Source organism: Copadichromis virginalis, linkage group LG8 (genome assembly GCF_057382275.1).
Source record: "Copadichromis virginalis isolate Kocher_CV1m ecotype Utaka linkage group LG8, C_Virginalis_male_GT1.1, whole genome shotgun sequence".
Lineage (NCBI taxonomy): Eukaryota > Metazoa > Chordata > Actinopteri > Cichliformes > Cichlidae > Copadichromis > Copadichromis virginalis.
In genome coordinates this window covers 12,043,408-12,062,791 of record NC_140625.1, presented here as the reverse complement: position 1 = coordinate 12,062,791, position 19,384 = coordinate 12,043,408, and the positions used below count along the sequence as shown (strand labels likewise).

At 40.4% G+C, this 19,384-nt stretch overlaps 1 protein-coding gene and 1 long non-coding RNA gene across 2 annotated transcripts; one reads left to right on the top strand and one right to left on the bottom strand.

Moving 5' to 3' along the window:
• Positions 1 to 37: 37 nt before the first annotated feature.
• Positions 38 to 2,228, bottom strand: LOC146702794 (parvalbumin beta). The gene is made up of 5 exons (XM_085465782.1): positions 2,146 to 2,228; positions 1,607 to 1,674; positions 1,113 to 1,245; positions 559 to 668; positions 38 to 463 (listed from the first exon to the last, which is right to left on the bottom strand). The coding sequence occupies exons 2-5, from the start codon at positions 1,665 to 1,667 to the stop codon at positions 438 to 440; spliced, it is 330 nt and encodes a 109-aa protein (XP_085321908.1). The 5' UTR covers positions 1,668 to 1,674; positions 2,146 to 2,228; the 3' UTR covers positions 38 to 437.
• Positions 2,229 to 4,571: 2,343 nt separating this feature from the next.
• On the top strand, positions 4,572 to 6,135 carry LOC146702793 (uncharacterized). The gene is made up of 3 exons (XR_014922087.1): positions 4,572 to 4,776; positions 5,538 to 5,642; positions 5,729 to 6,135. It is a non-coding gene; the product is annotated as an uncharacterized LOC146702793 (long non-coding RNA).
• Positions 6,136 to 19,384: the final 13,249 nt, after the last annotated feature.

Here is a 19,384-nt window from a genome sequence, read left to right as displayed (position 1 = left end):
CTACTTCACAACTGAATAGCAAAGAACAGGGTCAGACTTGTCTTACTGAAAAAAGAACCTTTATTGTTTTCTCATCGTCCGTCCGTTTGCCCTAAAAGTGCATCATCACTGATCTCACAGAAAGCAGAAGTCACAGTAAAACGACGACAGAAGTGAGAGAGAGAGAGAAAGACACGAGTCAACCACGCTATACACTTAGTTGGTTACATTCATCGTGGACAGCATTGGGGTCTGCACTGCCAGAGAAAGAAAGAGAGGGAGCAGTTTGTCCATGGTCAGGGGTGAAAGGTTGAGTGTATAAAAGTGGTGTGGAGAACTGAAGAGAGACAGAGAGAGAGAGAGTGAATGGGAAGAGGAGAAGAAGAGAGGAAAAGGATGTCTTGATTCAAGTTGTTCCTTTAGAGTTGTGAAGTCAGTCAGTTGGTCAGTTCATTCATTTAAGACTTGACCATGGCAGCGAACTCTGTAGAGGGAGAAAGAAAGAAAGAAAGAAGGTTATTGTTTTGCTTTTGTTGGATGGCCTTTACATTGTTCTTCTGGAGGTAAAGATTTCCTCACCATCAACTCCGATCTTGCCATCGCCATCAGAGTCACCGGCCTGAAGAAATGTCTTTGTCTCAGCATCAGTCAGAGCTCTGGCACTGGCAGAGAAGTTCTGCAGGAACAGCCTGGAGAGGGTAATCAGAGACAAAAGATGAGCTTTTTTTTATTTTTAAAAGAGAAGCCTTTCTTTGAACAGTTGTTTTCTGGGATCACAGTGAATATTTTGTGCTAAACCGATCATCTATTCAAAAAGCATATTAAATATCTCTAACTGAATGCTTCTTGTTCTATTGGATGCTGAGGTTTTTGGGCTTTGTCATGAAAAAAATGTAAGCAGGCTACAATTCCTTTCCTTTGTCCTCTGTTCTACGTCACCCTACAGCGAGAGGCACTGAAGGAGAGAACTGGTATTGAGTTGCAGTCTAGGAGAACACCCAGTAGCCCGAGCTTCTCAGATGCTTTTGGGCCTCTGACATCATTCTGATTTCACTGTGAGCCAGAGAAAGATGATCCCAGTGCTACAAGAGCTTTGAGGAGCTTGTGGGTGAAATTTAAGAGAGGGTGCCTACTTCAGCTCATCCTCCTCAATGAAGCCACTCTTGTCCTGGTCAATGATGGCAAAGGCCTTCTTGATCTCATCGGCGGACTTGGCTGCCAGGCCGACCTTAGCAAAGAACTCCTTGTGCTTGAAGGAATCGGCAGCTGTGGAAAGATGGACAGAGGGAGGTTATAGCACAAACACAGGCTGTGGTGTGTTTTGCAGAGGCTGTAGTTTCTGCATGTAAGGCCTGGCATTTGGTTGTATCCACTTTCCCTTCCTGACCATCACTCAGCTTTTTTTCTAATGTGCAGGTCAGCTTTTCTTACAGTAGATGCACTGGTGCATGCTTTATGCTGAGACATACAGCCATTTAAAGCTCTCTATACTACTGGCAGACACCTGAGATTTTTTTTTCTTTTTTTTATAATATTTTGCAACTGGATGCGAAGTTTTTGCAGTCACAGTTTGGCTGTTGTCTAGGCTTTCCCTAGGTTAAAATGCTATGAGTTTCATCATGTTTACCTTGGCAAGCTGCAAGGGCTGCAGTGATGTCAGCTTCGGTCAGGACTCCGGCGAATGCCATTTTTTAACTGAGGGAGGAGAGAAGAGGACAAGTCATCGGTTAGTCAGTCAGGCTGTGGGGAAATCTGACACGATGAAGCAGCTTTACTCTCAATCTAAGGCCACCTTTTAACTTCCCTCAGTGCACTTTGTAGTGCACTGCTCAGAGTTACAGAGCTTCATGCAATACTCATTATGCCATGCAGTATAATTCACAGTCCCTCTCTGTGAGTCTTCCAAGCCACAAAAGGTAGTCCAATTTCTCCAAAATAAAGCCTTCCAAAAGGCAAAAGATTAAATCTCCTTTGCATCTGTAGTTGAATTTTTTTTCTCTTTCTCCGTTTCGTTCCTCTGTTAGTCCAAAGCTGAAATCTGGCCTTGTGATGTTCAAAATCTGGACATGATTTACATCCCATTGCATGAAGAAGTAGAAGCCCTGTAACTCTCTGAGTCAGGAAGTGGACTTGCCTACAGGTCTGCAACTCTTCAGTGAAACTCACCTTAGAGTCTGGCTAAGACTAGAGTGGATTCGCTCAGATGAATCTGGTGACTGCAGTAAAGCCCCCAGCGACTCTCACCAGCTTATATACCTTGTCTCACCCGAAATATGATGCATAGGCTATGTAACAGACACTGTGTGCAAAGCAGTCAGTCAAAAAATGTGTCCAGTAGACAGAGCTGTTCTATTTATATGAACATAAATGAAGATGCTTAAATGGTAGGCTAAGCGTAGGCCTATGTGAAAGTGCTTAATATTGCATAAGGCTAATAATATATGTTGCTGATTTGGTTGAAACATACTCTGCAGCCTGTTAAAGTGTGCAGAACACGTCAGAGTGAAAGCTGGGGTAAACTTTTATATTATCTTTGACAGCCAGAAAGTCTTATTCCAAGTCAACCGTACTTAATACTGTTATTATTTTTTTGTTTTTGCTTTGTGTAAAGTGTGTAAAGTGTGCGTGTTAGTCCCCATAGGGAAATAGTTCCTCTGCATTTAACCCATTCACCCAGTGAAGCAGTGGGCAGCCGCCAGTGCAGCGCCCGGGGAGCAGTGTGTAGGGACGGTACCTTGCTCAGGGGTACCTCAGGGTAGCCGTTCAGTGGAGTCGAACCCCCGACCTTCCGATCATGGGGCCACCACTCTACCTACTGAGCTATCCCTGCCCTGTGTTTATGTAATTTCACTTGTTGACTGCGCTTTAATGAATGTCGTTTCAAACGCTGTCTTTAATCATGTTTAAATGACAAATGTATTAATGTGAAAAAGCGTTGTGTTGATTATGAACTCTTTAAATGACCTTAAATAGCTATCTTCACCAGCTTTGGTTCTAAATAACCTTCAGAAAAGTTCCTTTAATAAAGCAATGTGTTTTTGTTGTTGTTGTTTTTTTGTAAACCCCCCCAAACACTCAGTACATTTTGGTAATATTATCTCTGTGCTTTTACACCATCATCGCTGATCACGGTTTGGTTGAAACGGCGCTTGTGCGTAACTGGCGTGCGTAAAACGTCTGCGATGACTTTGCTGACCTTCCAATGTCAGAACAGGCTGATTGGTCTGATTGATCACTGCAGGTAGGGACGTTGTAGTCGAAAACCTACGTAAGTTAAAGCACCACGTTCAAAATGTAAACGTTCATTTCTTTATTTGTTCTTTGGATTTTTAGCCCACAACAGGGGAATGCCTTTAACACTTTTCCCTATTCCAGCTGTTCTTAGCTTCACATAATGGCAACATTGAGAACACTAGGCTGATCAGCTATTATACTACTATATTATGGAGAAAAACATTGTCCTGCTTATCTATTCCCTTGATATTGTATGATTGTTATATGAATTATTAATATATATATAAATCTACGTCAAACTTATGGACTACGGTTTCTATGAGTCTTTATGATTTCTATCTTCCTAATTCGTATGTATGTTTATGCACATTGTGCCCCATTTTTTGAAGTTTCATTCATTTTTATTGCCGTGAATGCGTAGAGGGGACTTGTATATAATAGCAATACTGAACTAAAACAATGTTATGATAATTTTCCACGCCAAACTGTGAGTTATAGTCTTATGAATAGGAGGAAGACGTTTATATGAAGTGGGGAGCTCCAGGGATTAATTGAAACGCTTTAATTTAATAGTACATCACCACTATCATCATGCACCTACATACAGCCACCGGCTCTCATGCCGGAACTTATTTCTGGACCTCTTACATCCATTCAAACCATTTCTCCATATGGCGATGAAACTATTTGTGGTGCTATTTGGGGACACGCTGAAAGCTGATACCCTCGGTATCATCGCACCCATTATCATCATCATCATCCTTTTAACTAATCCAGTTTGGCACCGGATGGTTGCATAATGACACCGAGTTCTCACGTACTATCAAAACAAATGACAATTAAACGGGGATAGTCCTGGGGACTTTCCTTATCATGTTTGCTTTTTTTTAGGATAGCCAGGTGTTATGCAGTAATTCTACATCAGGTGGCAGTATTGAGATGATGAGGAGTTTTATTGAAATACCAGCAGAATTTAATTGTGTGTACAAATCATAACAGAATCTATATTAAACATATTTAATTTCAAGCTCTGGACACGTAATACGTTGTTAGTTTAGCTGCTGCTACAGTTCTCCATAAGTCTTTCACAGAAATGTCTTCAGGCATAGGTTGTCCAAGAAGCCACAAATTGTACTTAAAATGTGTTTCACTGGGCTTTTTATTTACTTCTTAAAAACTCTGGAAAAACTAATCTTTGGCGTTTAACATCTGCTGTGGTCAAATGAGGTCTCTCACCTCAAACGACTCAGCCATAGATACTGTAACTATTTCTGCCCTTCTTCAATATCAGGCTTAAATTACAAATATCTCACAGCAGGAATGAAACCCATCAAGCCTGTAATCTGAAGCAGCAACGAATGATCATAGGACGTCTTCTGAAATGTACATTTCAGAAAATCCTGTGAAATGGGTTTAGGCCACAGAGATATTTTGCCTTCTGTGTGCAGAAGAGTGCACATATTGAATCAATATCTCCGCCTGAGAGCAGAAGGTCGCTCTTTGGTGCTGCAGCAGAAATAGAAGTGACCCTTGTTTCCTGTCGCTCTGTCCTCTGCCAGTCAGGTGAGTGACTCGCCGTCTGGGAGAAAGTTGCAAATAAATGTGCATCATTGACAGAACTGTAAATGCGTCGGATCAGAAATTTAATCCCGTCGCAGAGTTTCTCTGCTGGGTCATGCAGGTACTCCGAAGCTCTGCCAGACACCCAGTCACCTCACAGCCACTTTCCTGTTTGCCAGAGATCAGTTGCATGAGCCAACTGTGCCCTGCTTGTGCACCCCTGGTGCAATTTGCACCAATAAGCTTTTTTTAGTCTGTAGTGTTTGAAGTAAGATAAAAAAAAAAGAAGAAGAAGAAGAAGAAGAAGAAGAAATAAAGTTAGACTAGTATTGATCCAACCTATCTGGCCCTGCGTCTTACTACTGCAGTGAAACAGTTTGGTGGAAATGTAATACAATTTTTTTTCACTATGAACAAAAGTTTAGTGAAATTTTCTATCTCTAGCTTTTTAAAAGTGCAATTTTATTCATTTTTTCATTATTTTATTTTCTGTAGTCATGTGTCTGTGATTACACTGGTATATCTTACTTCCATTATCCACGATTAATGAGTAATTTACTAACAGCTGATGAACATTTTTCTGTTACTTACAAATAAATGCAGGACTTTTAGTGGTAAAGCACCATTTTACACGACCATTTATACTCTTAACAATCTGAATTCCTTTTGGTGATAATGTAGTTATGTCGTCCAGCTGATCTGAGGTTTTTTCTGTCTTTCTCTCCAACTTCCACTCTCTCTCTCTCCTCTTCTCTATCGCCGAGGCGGAAGTCATTGTGGGTTCACGCCGTCGGTGAGCCTAATCAGGGCGGTCAGCATTTAAGCCAGGAGGTGACTGCTGTTCTTCGCTGGATTGTTGTCTGCCAGGCGTTAGTGAATGTCAAGTCTACAGCTAAGCTAAGCTCAAGTGTTTAAAAGTGAACTGTGTAACTAATCCTCGTCTCCCCGTCTACAGACCTCCTGGATTCCCTCCCCGTGCGATTCTTTGTGTCAAGTGTGGAAGAGTGAACCTGTGGCTGTGAGTGTGGAGAGTTGGAGAATGCGTGACTACCCCCGTGGATTTCCCCGGAGCCCCGTCCCTCACCTAATTGTATATAGCACTGCCCTGCACTTCCCATAAACACACAATGTGGATTCTGCAAATAAATTATTGTGTACAGCTGATTCTGGAGTCCTGCGCTTGAGCCCTCACCATCGAACTGTAACAAGTTAGCTTTTTTGTCCAGCATTCATCTATAAAGACAATAAGAAAAAACCAAATAGATGTGATATGCTTGGGAAACTGTTTTCTAACTGAAGCTGGTTGCATGCTGGCTGAATATCTTTTCTTGTAACGTTAAACTTTAAGTGAAAATTAAACTGCACGATCCCCACCTTAATTGTTAATATTCTCCATAGATACTAAAGACCCGGTGTAGGAATGAATGCATGCAGTCGATCTGTTAAAATAAGGAGTTATATTAACCCAGAGCCTTGTGCTGCATTAGCTGTACGAGAATGTAAAATGTAAAGGCAGAAGAAACCATTTCTTCTAATGGCTCATCTGTAGTCTTGATGATTTTTTTTTTTTTTTGGCATCTATAGCAAATCAATCACCTCTAAATGATTCCTTGATTTCAAGGAACACGGGATAAATACTGAACACATGGAATCTAAATGTAAACATATTCACACCAATTACTGCGCACGGAGTGTTAAACTGGGGCGACTTCATTTGCTGATTGGAAAATTGCACGTGCGGTTAAGTGGAGACTCAAAAGTCTCCTGTGTACTCCTCCCCAACCCCCTTGGCTAGCCTGGATGTGACCCAGTGCTCAATATAACATCAAAACAATAGGTTTTACTGTAACTACTCATCTGTGTCTCTCACTGGCTAGTAAAAGTCACACCATGAAGAAACATATATTCTAGCAGGGACACAAAGCAGAGAAGCGAGATCTAACTTGGGGTTTACTGTAGGAAAAGGATCATCCCCATGCAGTAAATCATTCAGATCTTGTGCAGACTTGACCAGAACTCTGAAAAATAAAAATATTAGATGAAGACACCAGCTACATTTTAGCTTTGCAAAGTAAAAGACAGTGTAAGGTTGACAGATCACTCTCAAGAGATCATGTTATAGCTGGTGACTGCCACTGATACCAGCACCTGGGATCTGGGATTCAAAATGACAACGGACATAATCGGGAAAAGATTTTTCTTTGCAATCACTGCTCATTGTTGTTAATGATGAGTGCGCTGTATTATTTTCATAAACAAAGAAACCACAAAAAGAAAAAAAAGTGTGAAAATGATTTTTGTTTTTTCAGAATAAGACCTGACCACAAGGCTGGTGAATAAATATAATGGTACAATATAAATTAGAATTGAATTATATAATAAACATGTGATGACTAAAGACCTATTTTTAAAGCTGTTCCTACTGTTTTCTATAGGAGTGCTTGTCTTCATTTCAATAAGGAGGGATCATTTATGATGGAACTGAACATAATTTATTAATATACAGAATTCAGTTTGAGGTATTTGGTGGTTAGACTCCGATGGCGCGTCACTGAACGAAATCCCAGCAGTTATAGGGATTATGGTAGGACCCCCTGGAGTCTAGATGCTGGTGGTGGAGATGAAGATGAAGGCTTGAATGGAGCCTGAAAGATGAGCGAGAGGTGATGATGGGGAGGAGGTGGGTTGCATGAAGGCATCTGCAAGGGACAATGACTAATGTCCAGTGAGATTTAAAGTACACAGAATCACAGCTGATTGGCCCGAAGAAGGCTGGCAAAAAGCTGATTGGACGAGACTAGTGATGTCACAATCAGCTTTACATCGTGGGAAAGCGGAAGTGATGTCAAGCTTAGAATGGGCAGCAACACCTGGGAAGCAGACAGATGTGTGACTATGGCATCAAATCAAATACACATTCCTGAAAAAGCACAAAAATAAAAATGTGAACTCTATATCTTTGGTTAGTTGTACTCAGACACACTGACCTTCCCAGCCGATCTCACCGTCACCATCCAAGTCTCCCTCCAGGAGGAAAGCTCTGGTGTCTGCTGGGGTCAGAGGTCTTGCTCCTTCACAGAGTTCTCCAAGAAGAGCCTGACCGAGAGCAGTGAAGTGACAAGTGAACAAGAAACACAGAAACGAACAACACACTAAAATTGTCTTGGCAAAAGGTGATTTTATATATCAGATCAGAATGCTTTCTGTGCATGTGACTCAACTTTAACTCACCCTGTTCTATGTAGCCACTTCTGTCCTGGTCCAAAAAGCTTAAAGACACACTCAAGCTCTCTTTTATAACTGTTTTGATAAAATTCTTTACACCAAAGGAATCTGATCAGATCAACTCAGATGAAATGATGATACCCACCAGGTGACAGAAGGCCTTTTTGTCCTATGGCAAACAGGAAGTATTCACACCCTACACTACTATTTACTCAAGTTCACAAGTGCTCATTGGAGAAGTGATGTCTGGTGCAAAATTTGAACACTGATGGTCGAAAAGAAACAGCTGGTGACAGTGAACAAGCTTCAACCCACCCTAAATGTCAGAAACCACCACTGTCACCTGCAGCTGACCCCATCAGCCATCACTGTGTGCCATCATACAGCTGTGTTTTCTTTCTCCAGGGGTCACTGTGGAAAAAAGAAAGACTTAAACAGACCCCAAGCAGGTAGAGACTCTGTGTAAACAAAACAGCAGTCAGTGAGGTTATATTCGGTGCATCTGGAGGGAATCTGGCCGGCCTGCATTTCCTCTTCACTCGTGTTTCCAGCCACAGCCAAAGTTGCTGCCTGCTTGTGGTTGTCCCTGGCAGGGCTTCCGCATGCTGTAAACATCCTGTTATTATGGAGTCTGTCACTTTCAGGCTCTGCTCCATGGAGCTGTCTCCGCTCACAGCCACACTGTTTCCAGCAATACTACATTTAGCATTTAGAAAATGAGGAACATACAATAGACATTCACACTAGACTTACATTATATAAATGCATTTAGTTTTGTATGGATCGCTGTGCCTTTTCTCACAAGCTTGGAAAAGTATGCCCCAAAAAGTGGGACATAGTTGGATGATTGAGCATACATTGGAGAAGTATGATATGTGTTTCAGAAATACTAGCATATATACTGACACGTCGCACGAACGTTTTCTTACTGTGTTCAGAGAATAAAGAGAAGCGCACGTCTTAAAGTAAGATTTTTTCCCCCCTCTATTATATTCACACAGTATTACTCTGGCAAAACACTGCAAACTACAAACATTTGCCCAGGCAGCTCACACTCTCTGCAGTATTTGCTTTTAAGGGAATAGTAATGCATTTTGTATGCATAATAATTTTGTTTTCTTTGTTTTAAACTGACTATAAGAAGTTTGCAGTACAGGCTTTTGTTATTTGCCCTGTTTAAAAAATAATAATTTTAATTTAATTCTTTAATATACTTTAATACACATGAGATAATTTTGAGTACTATTATTTTTTAGATACGATGCATTAAAGGTGTAATTGTATTAATATGCACATTGCAACATAGTTATAGCTGTTACGAATACTTAAAAATAGGTACACTAGGTTTTTACAAAGAAATAAAAAATAATTATACTGTAAGCATTTTTAAAAACGGCTTAATTTCCTGGTAATTGGTAAAAGCATCTTAATTTTCTCTGCATGTGACGCATTATGAAGTGTCTTAACCTTGCCTAACTTCCAGGTATTATACAAGAAAGCAGAAGCAAATGATATGTAACTTATTTGTAAATTAAGTAATCTTAAGAAAAGATGAATTAAATAATACACTATTCATCGTGTGCATCCGCAGAATAAATATTAAATAACAATGTAAAACATCATGATATAAAAAGGCAGGTTGCTCCATAACACATCCTGAAAAGTACAGTGTACTTACAATATAAGATCATTGTTCTTCGGCTAAATTACACTCTACTTGAAATTAATTACACTGTACTTTAAACTTCTTTCCAAATAGTTTCTTTAAGGCAGATGTGAAATCGTAAAGTAAGGTCAGAGGTAAATTGTGACAACGTGATTTTTATGCAAACAAAGGAAGTAGAATTTTAAGCATAGTTTTCAAAATAAAATGCTTTTAAAAAAAGTTTGACCTTATTCGACCTTGAAGAGATCAGAGGTCCAAAGTAATGTAATATTTAGAATCCCATAATATTATTTTCTATATGTCTATATGTTGTCGGCACAAACAATGGCTATAATTTTACCTTTGAATAAACACTCTGTTTGGCATTATTATCACTTTGACTTTCAGCTCAATCTATTGACATTGAATGAGAGGTCACACGTCAAATGTGTCATGATATTTAAATCTTTATATGATACTTTCTATATGCTGACAATGCACACTACACTTACAAGAATCATAGTTTCTAAGTTATAAGGCTTTCTGTCAATTTGACCCACCATAGTTTGACCTCGAAGACTTTGGTGGATGTAAGGCAAATGTTATTGGACTGCTAAGCTGTTACTATGTGTTACAGACAGATTGACGCACACACAGACTCGTAAACATTACCAAAAACATGGCAGAGGTAATAACTGCAGTAATGCGGTACGTTTGTGCTTCTAAATATTTTTTTTTTTTTTCTTTTCAGGCTGCAGATTTCACTTATATTTGTGGATGCAGAGATGAAGCAGAGTCACTGACGGAGGTGTTTCTGTGCCCACTCTAGGATTTCTTTATTGTTCTTAATTATTTCCAGCTAAATGTTTTCTTTTTCCCTTTATCACTTTAATATGTCGTTGAAATGATTTGAATTGTTGCATTTAAAGCAGCCTGACTTCTCTGCACCTTTAATATCCAGCTTTTTACAGAGCATGAAACGTATTCAGTTTTTTTCACCCGAACTGTAAAAGCATAGCTACGTTAGTAAATGTTTTTACTTTTGACGATTATTACTAAAACTTCCCATTTTGGACAATGTGTCCATTTTTTTGTTACACTGTAAATCAGTCAGTGGGACTCTGTGGAAAACCATGTGCAGATAAATTCCCACACTTGCAGGTGGCTTGGCAGATTGCAGTGATTACATACAGGAAATGGAGGCTGGATAGATGGCAAAGTCTTCGACTTTTGTTCTAACACTGAGCCTCACCACACAGCGCTGCTGTATGCTACATTTGATCGTCTGCTGTGATTGTTGCTGACTTTTTCCTGCTTGTTAAAGCTTTTATGATTTTTAAGAAACAGCGTTTGTTTGGAGGGATTACTCCAGCGCTACAGTTACTGCGTCACACCGGCCCTACGAGGGAGCACGTGTGGGCCCAAGGCCTGACCAGAATTACGAGGGCTTGGCTTCCTCAGGATGGACTACATTGAGGCTTGCAGTAACCAGAGGGGCAGTGGAATGACAAAAACATCCTCTGCGCCCCCACACGTACCTGCCCCCCTTGTCCTTGTCCCTTTTCATGCTCGGAGACTTGTTTTCAGGAAGACCAGACTTCCTGTGTGATGGAGCAATGGATGAGAGGAGGAAGAGGGGGATGGGATAGACAGGAAAAGACAGACAGAGCGAGACAGATAGGGATGAGGCATCAGTCCAAAACACATTGTGATTTGGGGCATTTTGTTTCTTTTTTCTTTTCCTGACAGACGAGCAGCTGTAAGGGAGTTCAAGCAACAAGAGAAGAGAAAATTACAATGCAGATCTTTTGCTACGTTTCATGCTTTTACCTTTTGTCTACTGCACCTGCAAAAAGTCTTGTCTCATGTAAGGCAGCTTAGCAGGGAGTGGTCTGATGAGCTACAAGGATTTATTCAAGGCAATCAGTTCTCACGGGTACTAACAAGTTCGTTTTTTGGACTTGGATTTGAACATTGTGCACTCACAAATCAAAAAAGCAATATTTGCCTTTTCCCCCTTTTTCCCTTCAAAAATGAGAAACACTGAATAATGGGACAACCAGCAAAAGGACTGGAAACAAGAAGAGGTAAAGCTCCCATTAACAGAAGGTAGGTTGCACTTCACCTTTGATAGGCAGAAAAACAGCATTTTCTCTTTGTGTATCTGCATCTAATTTATTAGCATAAACAACCACGGAGATTTGGCATTATGATTTAAATGAAAATCTAAAACTATACAAATATGAAACTTTTTAAATGGGCATCATCTCACCATCATCATGACAGTTGTATTCAGTTTTATAGCTTTGGAAATTTGTATCCTTGGGTGCAGTCAGCTGACATGTAATGCTCATGATTTTCTGTTTTTTCTCTTTGTCTCTCTCAATATTTTCTTCTCACTTTCACTTTATCAGCATCCCCGACTCTCAGTTTTGTCCCATCATTGGCTTTTTCTGTGAATCTTGCTCATAAAGTCTCAGTACGAGTGATTTAATGACTGCGGCACGGGTGGATGAGTGGGCTTTTGATTGATTTGTAGGGCAGGTGGTTCAAACCTGGGCTCCTTCGACATGCATGCACAAGTATCCCTGAGTAAAAAGCTTAAATGAAGATGGGTGGTTTATGGGAGCCTCTGGTGCCACTGGCTGTGAAAGTGGAATCCATATAACATATAATGCTTTTCCTGAACAAATCTGCAATAGTTAGCTAATTGCATTTACCAGGCGAACCAACACCAGCTGTTTATTTACAGCTTTAGCCATAATGTGTCTACCATACACTTGAATATGTAAATATCCTTTATGTTAAACATGTGCCATCACCTTGAAAATTGTAACACTTGCTTTTTATCAGACATGGACTGTAATAAAATGTACTGCAGTTCTGGATTTTACAATTTTTCACAATTTTTTGTTACAGAGCAAGAATTTTTTTTCTCACCCCCCGTTTTTAGTGTCTCATGATGACATACTACAAACAGCTTTATGCAAAGTTTGCAAATCTGTGACAATAAGCAGTAATTTTGACATCTGCAGACGTTTGCACTTTCTGCACCACCGAAAAGTGCACAGGTTTACCCGAAGCAGACTATTTCCACAGTTTTTCTTTCCCAACAACAGACTTATTTCCATCATGGTCCTGGCTTATCCAGGTGCATGCGTTAGATGATGGATTTTTATGATGACTTTGCAGGAAGGCTCTCCGCAGTGCAGGTGAAACAATGCGCTCCCTGCTCTTCTACGGCTTCCTGCACCTCCCGCAGGACCTTTGGCTAGTTTCCTTTTTCTTTTGGCCCTGGACACATTTTTTCTTGATGTCATTTTACTTTGTCATGAAGCCTAATTTTCAGTTGTAGTTAGTTGTAGTATAATTCTTGAATGTTACCAAAAGGTTTGAAGAGTCAGAGGGTTGATCAAATCTGGACTGATCAGTTGAATCACTCGCTAAATGTACTATTAATCATGTTTATATATTTTATTAAGCACTTTACAGTCTTGATATCAAATCCTGACATCATGTATCTGCTTTATTTATTTATGATGGCTCATCAGGTTAGACTTGATGTTCCACTGATGCTAAACTAAATCTTTAAGTCCCCCACTAATGCCTGCAATGCTCGGCCTCTCAGACATGAGTGAGAGAGGCACCCTGTTCGTCCTTCCGTCCAGGGAAAGTGGTCACTCCTCCTCTTTTTGGGCTCAGTTACACCTTTGACTATTTCTATCTGACCAGCTGCGGTGTGGGCATGTCAGAGACACTCTGAAATTCAGCCAAGTCCAGCCCTTCAAAAGTACTCTTAAACTCCACCCTCCAGGACTGCTCACCACCCTCTGTCTTTGGAACAGTTTAGTCTTGTGCTTCTGTTTTGGCACCTGTCTTTCAGCACTAAATGTGTGATTGTCTGTGGCATTCAGTGTGCATGTGCATGTGTGCATGCCATTCTATTTCATCCATGCACTGTTTTGATGCACTCTTGTGCAACTGGTTAGTGTGCGTATGCAGTACAATGAGACAGTGTGCGCAATTTTGAATGAACCCAAAGCATATTGCTTGAGTGTGTGTTCATGTTGCTGCCTTTAAGTTGCTTAAAGCTATAAAACTCACACATACATGTAATATGTTTATAATGAAGAACAAGAAAGGTACCCTGTGGGGTAATCAGTAAGTAAACTGTGATGCTTCAAAGACTTATTGACATTTATAATGTACATATTGGGGTGTCACCCTGGTCTAAGCACTGCAGTATGAGCTTACTCTAGCCCATGTTAGTACACCTAGCAACCACAACCAACTAACTCCAGTGTGGATATTATACTAGAGTGTTCCCTTTCTCAGGCTTCAGGTGAATACAGACCAGTGCCACCTGAACTTGATTTGCCTCCTGATTAAAGTAGGTCTATGTATGGATGCACAGCACTACATAACATACCTATTGTGTGACACGTAAACAATTACGTTTTAAAGGGGACATTTGTTTAAATAAGGAAATGACATAAATTAAATATCTTCAGGTGGAAATCCTTTATAAATTGTCTGTTATGCTATCTCTACAATGTCCCTGGTTTTAACCCTGTTTCAAATCAGCTGTTTTACTGCTAATGAGCTGCCCACGCCCTGTTAGGAAGTGTCTCAGTGACAGCAAGTGGCAGCCAGTGGGAGCAGCCCAGGTCATGTGGGAGCAGACATGAGACACTCTTTTGCGTGGTCTGTCTGAGGAGCAGTTTTACATATAATTTTGGCCAAAGCACAGCCCTTGACTTTCAGTTACATGTTGGCAGTTTGTGTCGCATGGTGTTCGTTTTAGTGCAAAGTAGCAACCTAAAAATTGCTTGGAGGTGGTAACTGGTTAACACTGTAGCCTTTTAATATAACAGTGTTTCAAGTGGACTGAACAATGCTTTATAGTCTATGGTAATGTAATTATATACAAACAGAATTCCAAAAAAGTAGAGAAGCTGCACAAAATGTAATTAAAAAGAGAATGCATTGATTTGCAAAAACCCATATTTTAGAAGACATCTCAAATGTTTAAACTGAGGCATTTCACTATTTCCACTTTGCCTCAGTCCATTTTAAGTGAGGTTTGTCTCTGAATCGGCCAACACATAGCTTCATTGCATTACAGAGCTTTAACCTGGATTCGAGGATGGCACGGTGAACTGTGTTCACAGACAGTGATTTATGTAAGTGTTCCAGGCTTTATTGTTTGCTACAGGGTCTAACCAAAAACTGCTGAGAACCACAGACCAAAACAAGCCACTATATAAAAGGATTCATCATGAAAGCATAGTGTCCTGTTTCCTGTTCCTATAGTGTGAGATAGAGGATATAGCCCTGGGCAGAGCTTGATTCCCAAATAAAGATAGTTATGTATATTCCAATGCCACAAGCCCCTGTAAATCTCATCACATGTAAGATTAGCCGCTGAAACAGATCTGCTCTTATCTGATCAGGGCTGTCTGTGTGCCTGTGTGTGTGTGTGTAAATTAGAGCTCTGTCAACGAGTGCTTGAACTCAGCTCCTTCAAAAACACTTCAAACCAGTCGAGGAGCACCGCAGCTGTGATCAAGTATGTGTGCCTAAATGTGAGTGTGTATGTACAGGTCAGAGGTCACAGTCAAGCCTTTTAACAGTTTTTCTCTCTGTCGTTGGCTCGCCAGCAGTCCTGACAGTTTAAGGAAATTCCTTCTCACATGTATGAACTCTGCATGTTCACTTTTTTTAATGCTGAAGTATCACTTTGCCCTGCTGAGCTGAGCCCTTAGCAGCACTTTGATTACAGCACTGGATGAGGTAAGTGTTTACATGGATAAGTGCGACAGCTACCAAGTGACAGACAGGTCAGGCCTTTCACCACTTGGTTTGTTGGTTGCACCAACCGGCTGATGTAGCGGTTTAAGTGATAAAAGCTGCTCTCCTCCTTGCTCTGAATGTCTGGAAAATCAAATATCGCAAATGTAGCATCACCAATTTTCCCTGCTAGGATGCTTTACAGTTTGTGTGTTAGTGTGTGAAATAAAGTACTTAGCAATTTTTAATACGCCACTTGAGGCTAACTTTTACACTCTACTGCCACCAAGTGGTAGGAGGCTGGACTATTCTCCTGTTTTCAATGTTTCTTATGATCTGTACCAGTATTTAAAAAAAAACATCCACTTCATAAGATGAACATTTTTTAAGCCTAAATGTGTGATTTTCTTTAATCACTAAGAAAAAAAATGTTAAAGGTAAAGTTTATTTTAATAAAGGTCAGCTCCTTTGCATCAGCAAACTTGTGTTTTTATGTCATTTTCCTTAAACAAAGTCATTCAACTTTTTTTCACTTCATATTTTTCACTTCTTCCTTTATTTAGTGGTTATGGAGTCAAATTCAGAGGCCAGGTCTAATTAGTAATCCCAAGGAAGTAGAACAGGGATGTCAAAGCAATTCTGCACCATGCGCCACTTTTGACCTTAAGTGGGCCAGATCGGCGAAACCCCCCTGCTTTCAGTGCAAAGAAGTTTAATCACACATTTAATCTGTCAGAGATCTTAATATGAGATAAAGCGGTTCAGTTTCAACAGTATACACCAGTTTTTCTACATGAGAAAGAAATGCTTCTGTAGTAAACGAAAGAAATATCTCAACTATTTAAGCTTAAAATGGCATAAACAAATGTTTAAATTTACTGAAAAAGCTAGAGCCAGATTTGGGTATCAGATTGGAGGCCAAATGTTTGACATGCCCAAAATAGAACAATAATGGGCTCGTGGCTTAAATATCTAATTAAAGTATGGATATATTAAAATGATTCACATTTCCCATCCTGTGCAAGTCATTCTTGAAGTAGCCTACAGTTTTTAGACTAATATATTACACTTTATGTCCTCATATCACCAAAGAATGAGTTCAGATAGATCCCACCCAACTCCACCTCATCCCTACCCAGCTGACAAAGATCCGAGCTTCTCATACACTCCTGTCTGATCCTATATCTGTCTGTCCGCTTCTTTTTTATTCAAACACACAGTCACGCCTTCCCCAATGCAGTATGCCCCCTGGCACTGGCTAGTTCAGACAGACTGGCAGTGTTCTCAGAGATCTGGAAGAGCAGGTGTACTGCTGTCAACAGAGGGCCTATGATCTGAGACAGATTACACACTCATGTGTTCATATAAAAGCCACTATTAAAATATTTTCTCTCTGCAAAGGGAGCTGTGCACTGTACAGCTGATGCGAAGCAGCTTAGTCATTCATTTCACAGATGCAGAGCTGGCACACCGGCTTTTCCTTCAAACAGTTTTCCAAAAAAAGAGGATGTTACAGTTTTATTACTGCTAGGACTGCACACCTTAAACCAACAGGGTGACATATTTATTACGTTTTATGATGTTTTTTTAGTGTAGCATTTCACTCCCTCTCAGCTTCTCTCATCTGCGCCCATGAGACCGAGCCGTGTCCAAATAAAGGCTGCAAAGAGCACCAGCGGCATTCGATGCTGCTGTACATTACCCACAGTGCTTTGCCGTGTCTCATTCCACGGCTGCCAAGACAGTGGTTTTAGGGACTGGAGCTCCATATGTTTCTCTCAGGGGTCTTGAGCACCGTGTACTTGGCATGCTCAGAATAAGCCCAGTGATCTCCAATTACCCTCCTCTCACGGATTGTTTGGTGTCACTTGCCGTCTGCCGGCTGAATATGATGATTCTGCGCCTACAGTGTAAAAGGATAGTCGCACAGATCTCTTGGCATGCACTGTGCTCCTTACAACTCAATTGGAGCGGTGACCCAAAGCCAGTCCAAACTAGCCAATTATGAATTTCAAAAGCTCTTCAAGTCACATGTGTCAAGTCAGTGTTGTACTGTGTCCCCCCTTTTGAGCTTAACACAGTTCTAATTCTTGTCTTTCCTTTCCTTCACTTCTTGATGCCTGCTCCAAACGATGTCACAGGTTGTGCCATGATGAGTTGGCCCAAAATAAGCCAGCTTGACTATCATCACTTCTCCAGTACTTTAGAGAAATAATAAACTACAGCAAATAATAAAATACAGCTACCGGCCTTCTTCCTGTTTGATCGAAACTAAAGCTGCATCATACATCTGACATTTGGATGCAGAAGCTGTCGACATATCTGATTATGGGAAACTCAGACAGGACACATTCATCATTGCTCCAATGTGAAAATAGAACGTGAAATAGAGCGGAACAAGCTCGCATTTTGTGCCAGTGAGAAGGCTTTCAGCTCTGCCACTCCATCACATTCTCATATGTACTGCTAAGTCCAGTCAAATAAAACGTTGACTGTACTGAAACACTGTACTGTAAGCAGTCAGGGTGCCCTGGCTGACCTGATATGGATGAAGGTTGCCGTGCGACATGATTCCCGGGAAGACGACTCTACACTGGTGAAATGAGCGGAAGGAGGAGTTTGGCAATAAGCAAAAAGGATGGATTCTGTATGGAAACACCATCTGTCCGTCTCTTTGGCTTGGTTCACATCCTTTTTTTTTTCCTATTGAAAAGCAGAGATGGACTGAATGGTGAATGCTGTTTCCTCCTGGGAACAACATCCTGATGCTGTCTGGGTGTGTAAAGCAGAACTCCAGCATCAGTGATTTTGTTGCCAAGGGGAGGACTAAGTCAACAGAAAAGCTGTATGGTGATAATAAAAAGTAAAACCAGAAAAAAAGGGGAACAATGTGCAGAAGCAGTGTCAACAGCTGTGGTAAACATATTATTTATAGCTGCAATGATCCAGCAGAAGCAGCTTTAATATTATTTCCATCTTTAGGTGAAACATATTATAGCCTACAGCAACATTAGCAGTCTAATATGTATAAAGTAGGAAGTGTATTTCATATCGGGGTTTGAATGTATTTATTTTTTATGCCAGGTCTCCAGTTTTCAGTAGGAACGGCTCCTAAAACTGCCTGCTATTCTGCTTCCAACCTCTAGAGGGAGCGCTATTCATTGTTGAAACAATACTCATGAGACTGTCGGGGTCTTTCCAAGTATTTGGCCTTACAAATGCGTGGAATATATACTCTTAGGATCACTGCTAAGGAGACAGGTTTTGTTTTTTTTTTTTATCTTCAGCAGGTCAGACACAAACTGGACACTTTATTCTAATGCATGAAGTTATCTTTTGGTCATGTTGTGTTTTTATTTGAAACTCCTTTTTCAAGGGAAACACTTTTGTTGGCAAATATGCAAATATTAAGGTTAAGCTGTAAATGGTTCTACTTCTGAGATTTGACTTGCCCTACTTTGTGTGCATGTCAGCAGTGTAGTGTGTCACAAAATTACTTCTCATGTAAATCTTGGAAAATGCTGCACTGCTCTTTTTCAGGAGAGAGGAAAGTGAGAGGTACAACCACGTGAAAACACTGTGATGGTTTGGAGTTGCGTTTTTTGCTTTTTGCCAGTGATGTTGAGGGTCTTGTTAAAAGTTGTGTAACTGTGAACATATAAAAGTACCGTCAGGTTTTGATCCACTATTCAATACTGTAATACATCTTAGAAGAGTTTGACTGACAACAGTTTCATAGTTTCGTTTTTCAACATGACAGTGGTTGCAAAAACCTTGCCAGTGCATTAAAGGCGCACCTGGACAAAAAAATGAATTGGCATCCTCAGAGCCTGGACATCAACATTATTCAAGCATTGTGGGATCATCTCGACAGAGGACAGAACAAAAGGCTCTTTATGTACTGTTTCTCCATATATGTTTGCACATAATTCAACAAATCATTGCACCCAT

Bases quoted from the DNA above. Each gene is read 5' to 3' on its own strand.
- LOC146702794 (XM_085465782.1), bottom strand. From the start codon at position 1,667: ATGGCATTCGCCGGAGTCCTGACCGAAGCTGACATCACTGCAGCCCTT. The intron at 1,246-1,606 runs GTAAACATGATG...ATCTTTCCACAG, and splicing joins AGCCCTTGCAGCTTGCCAAG to CTGCCGATTCCTTCAAGCAC. The intron at 669-1,112 runs GTAGGCACCCTC...TACCCTCTCCAG, and splicing joins ATTGAGGAGGATGAGCTGAA to GCTGTTCCTGCAGAACTTCT.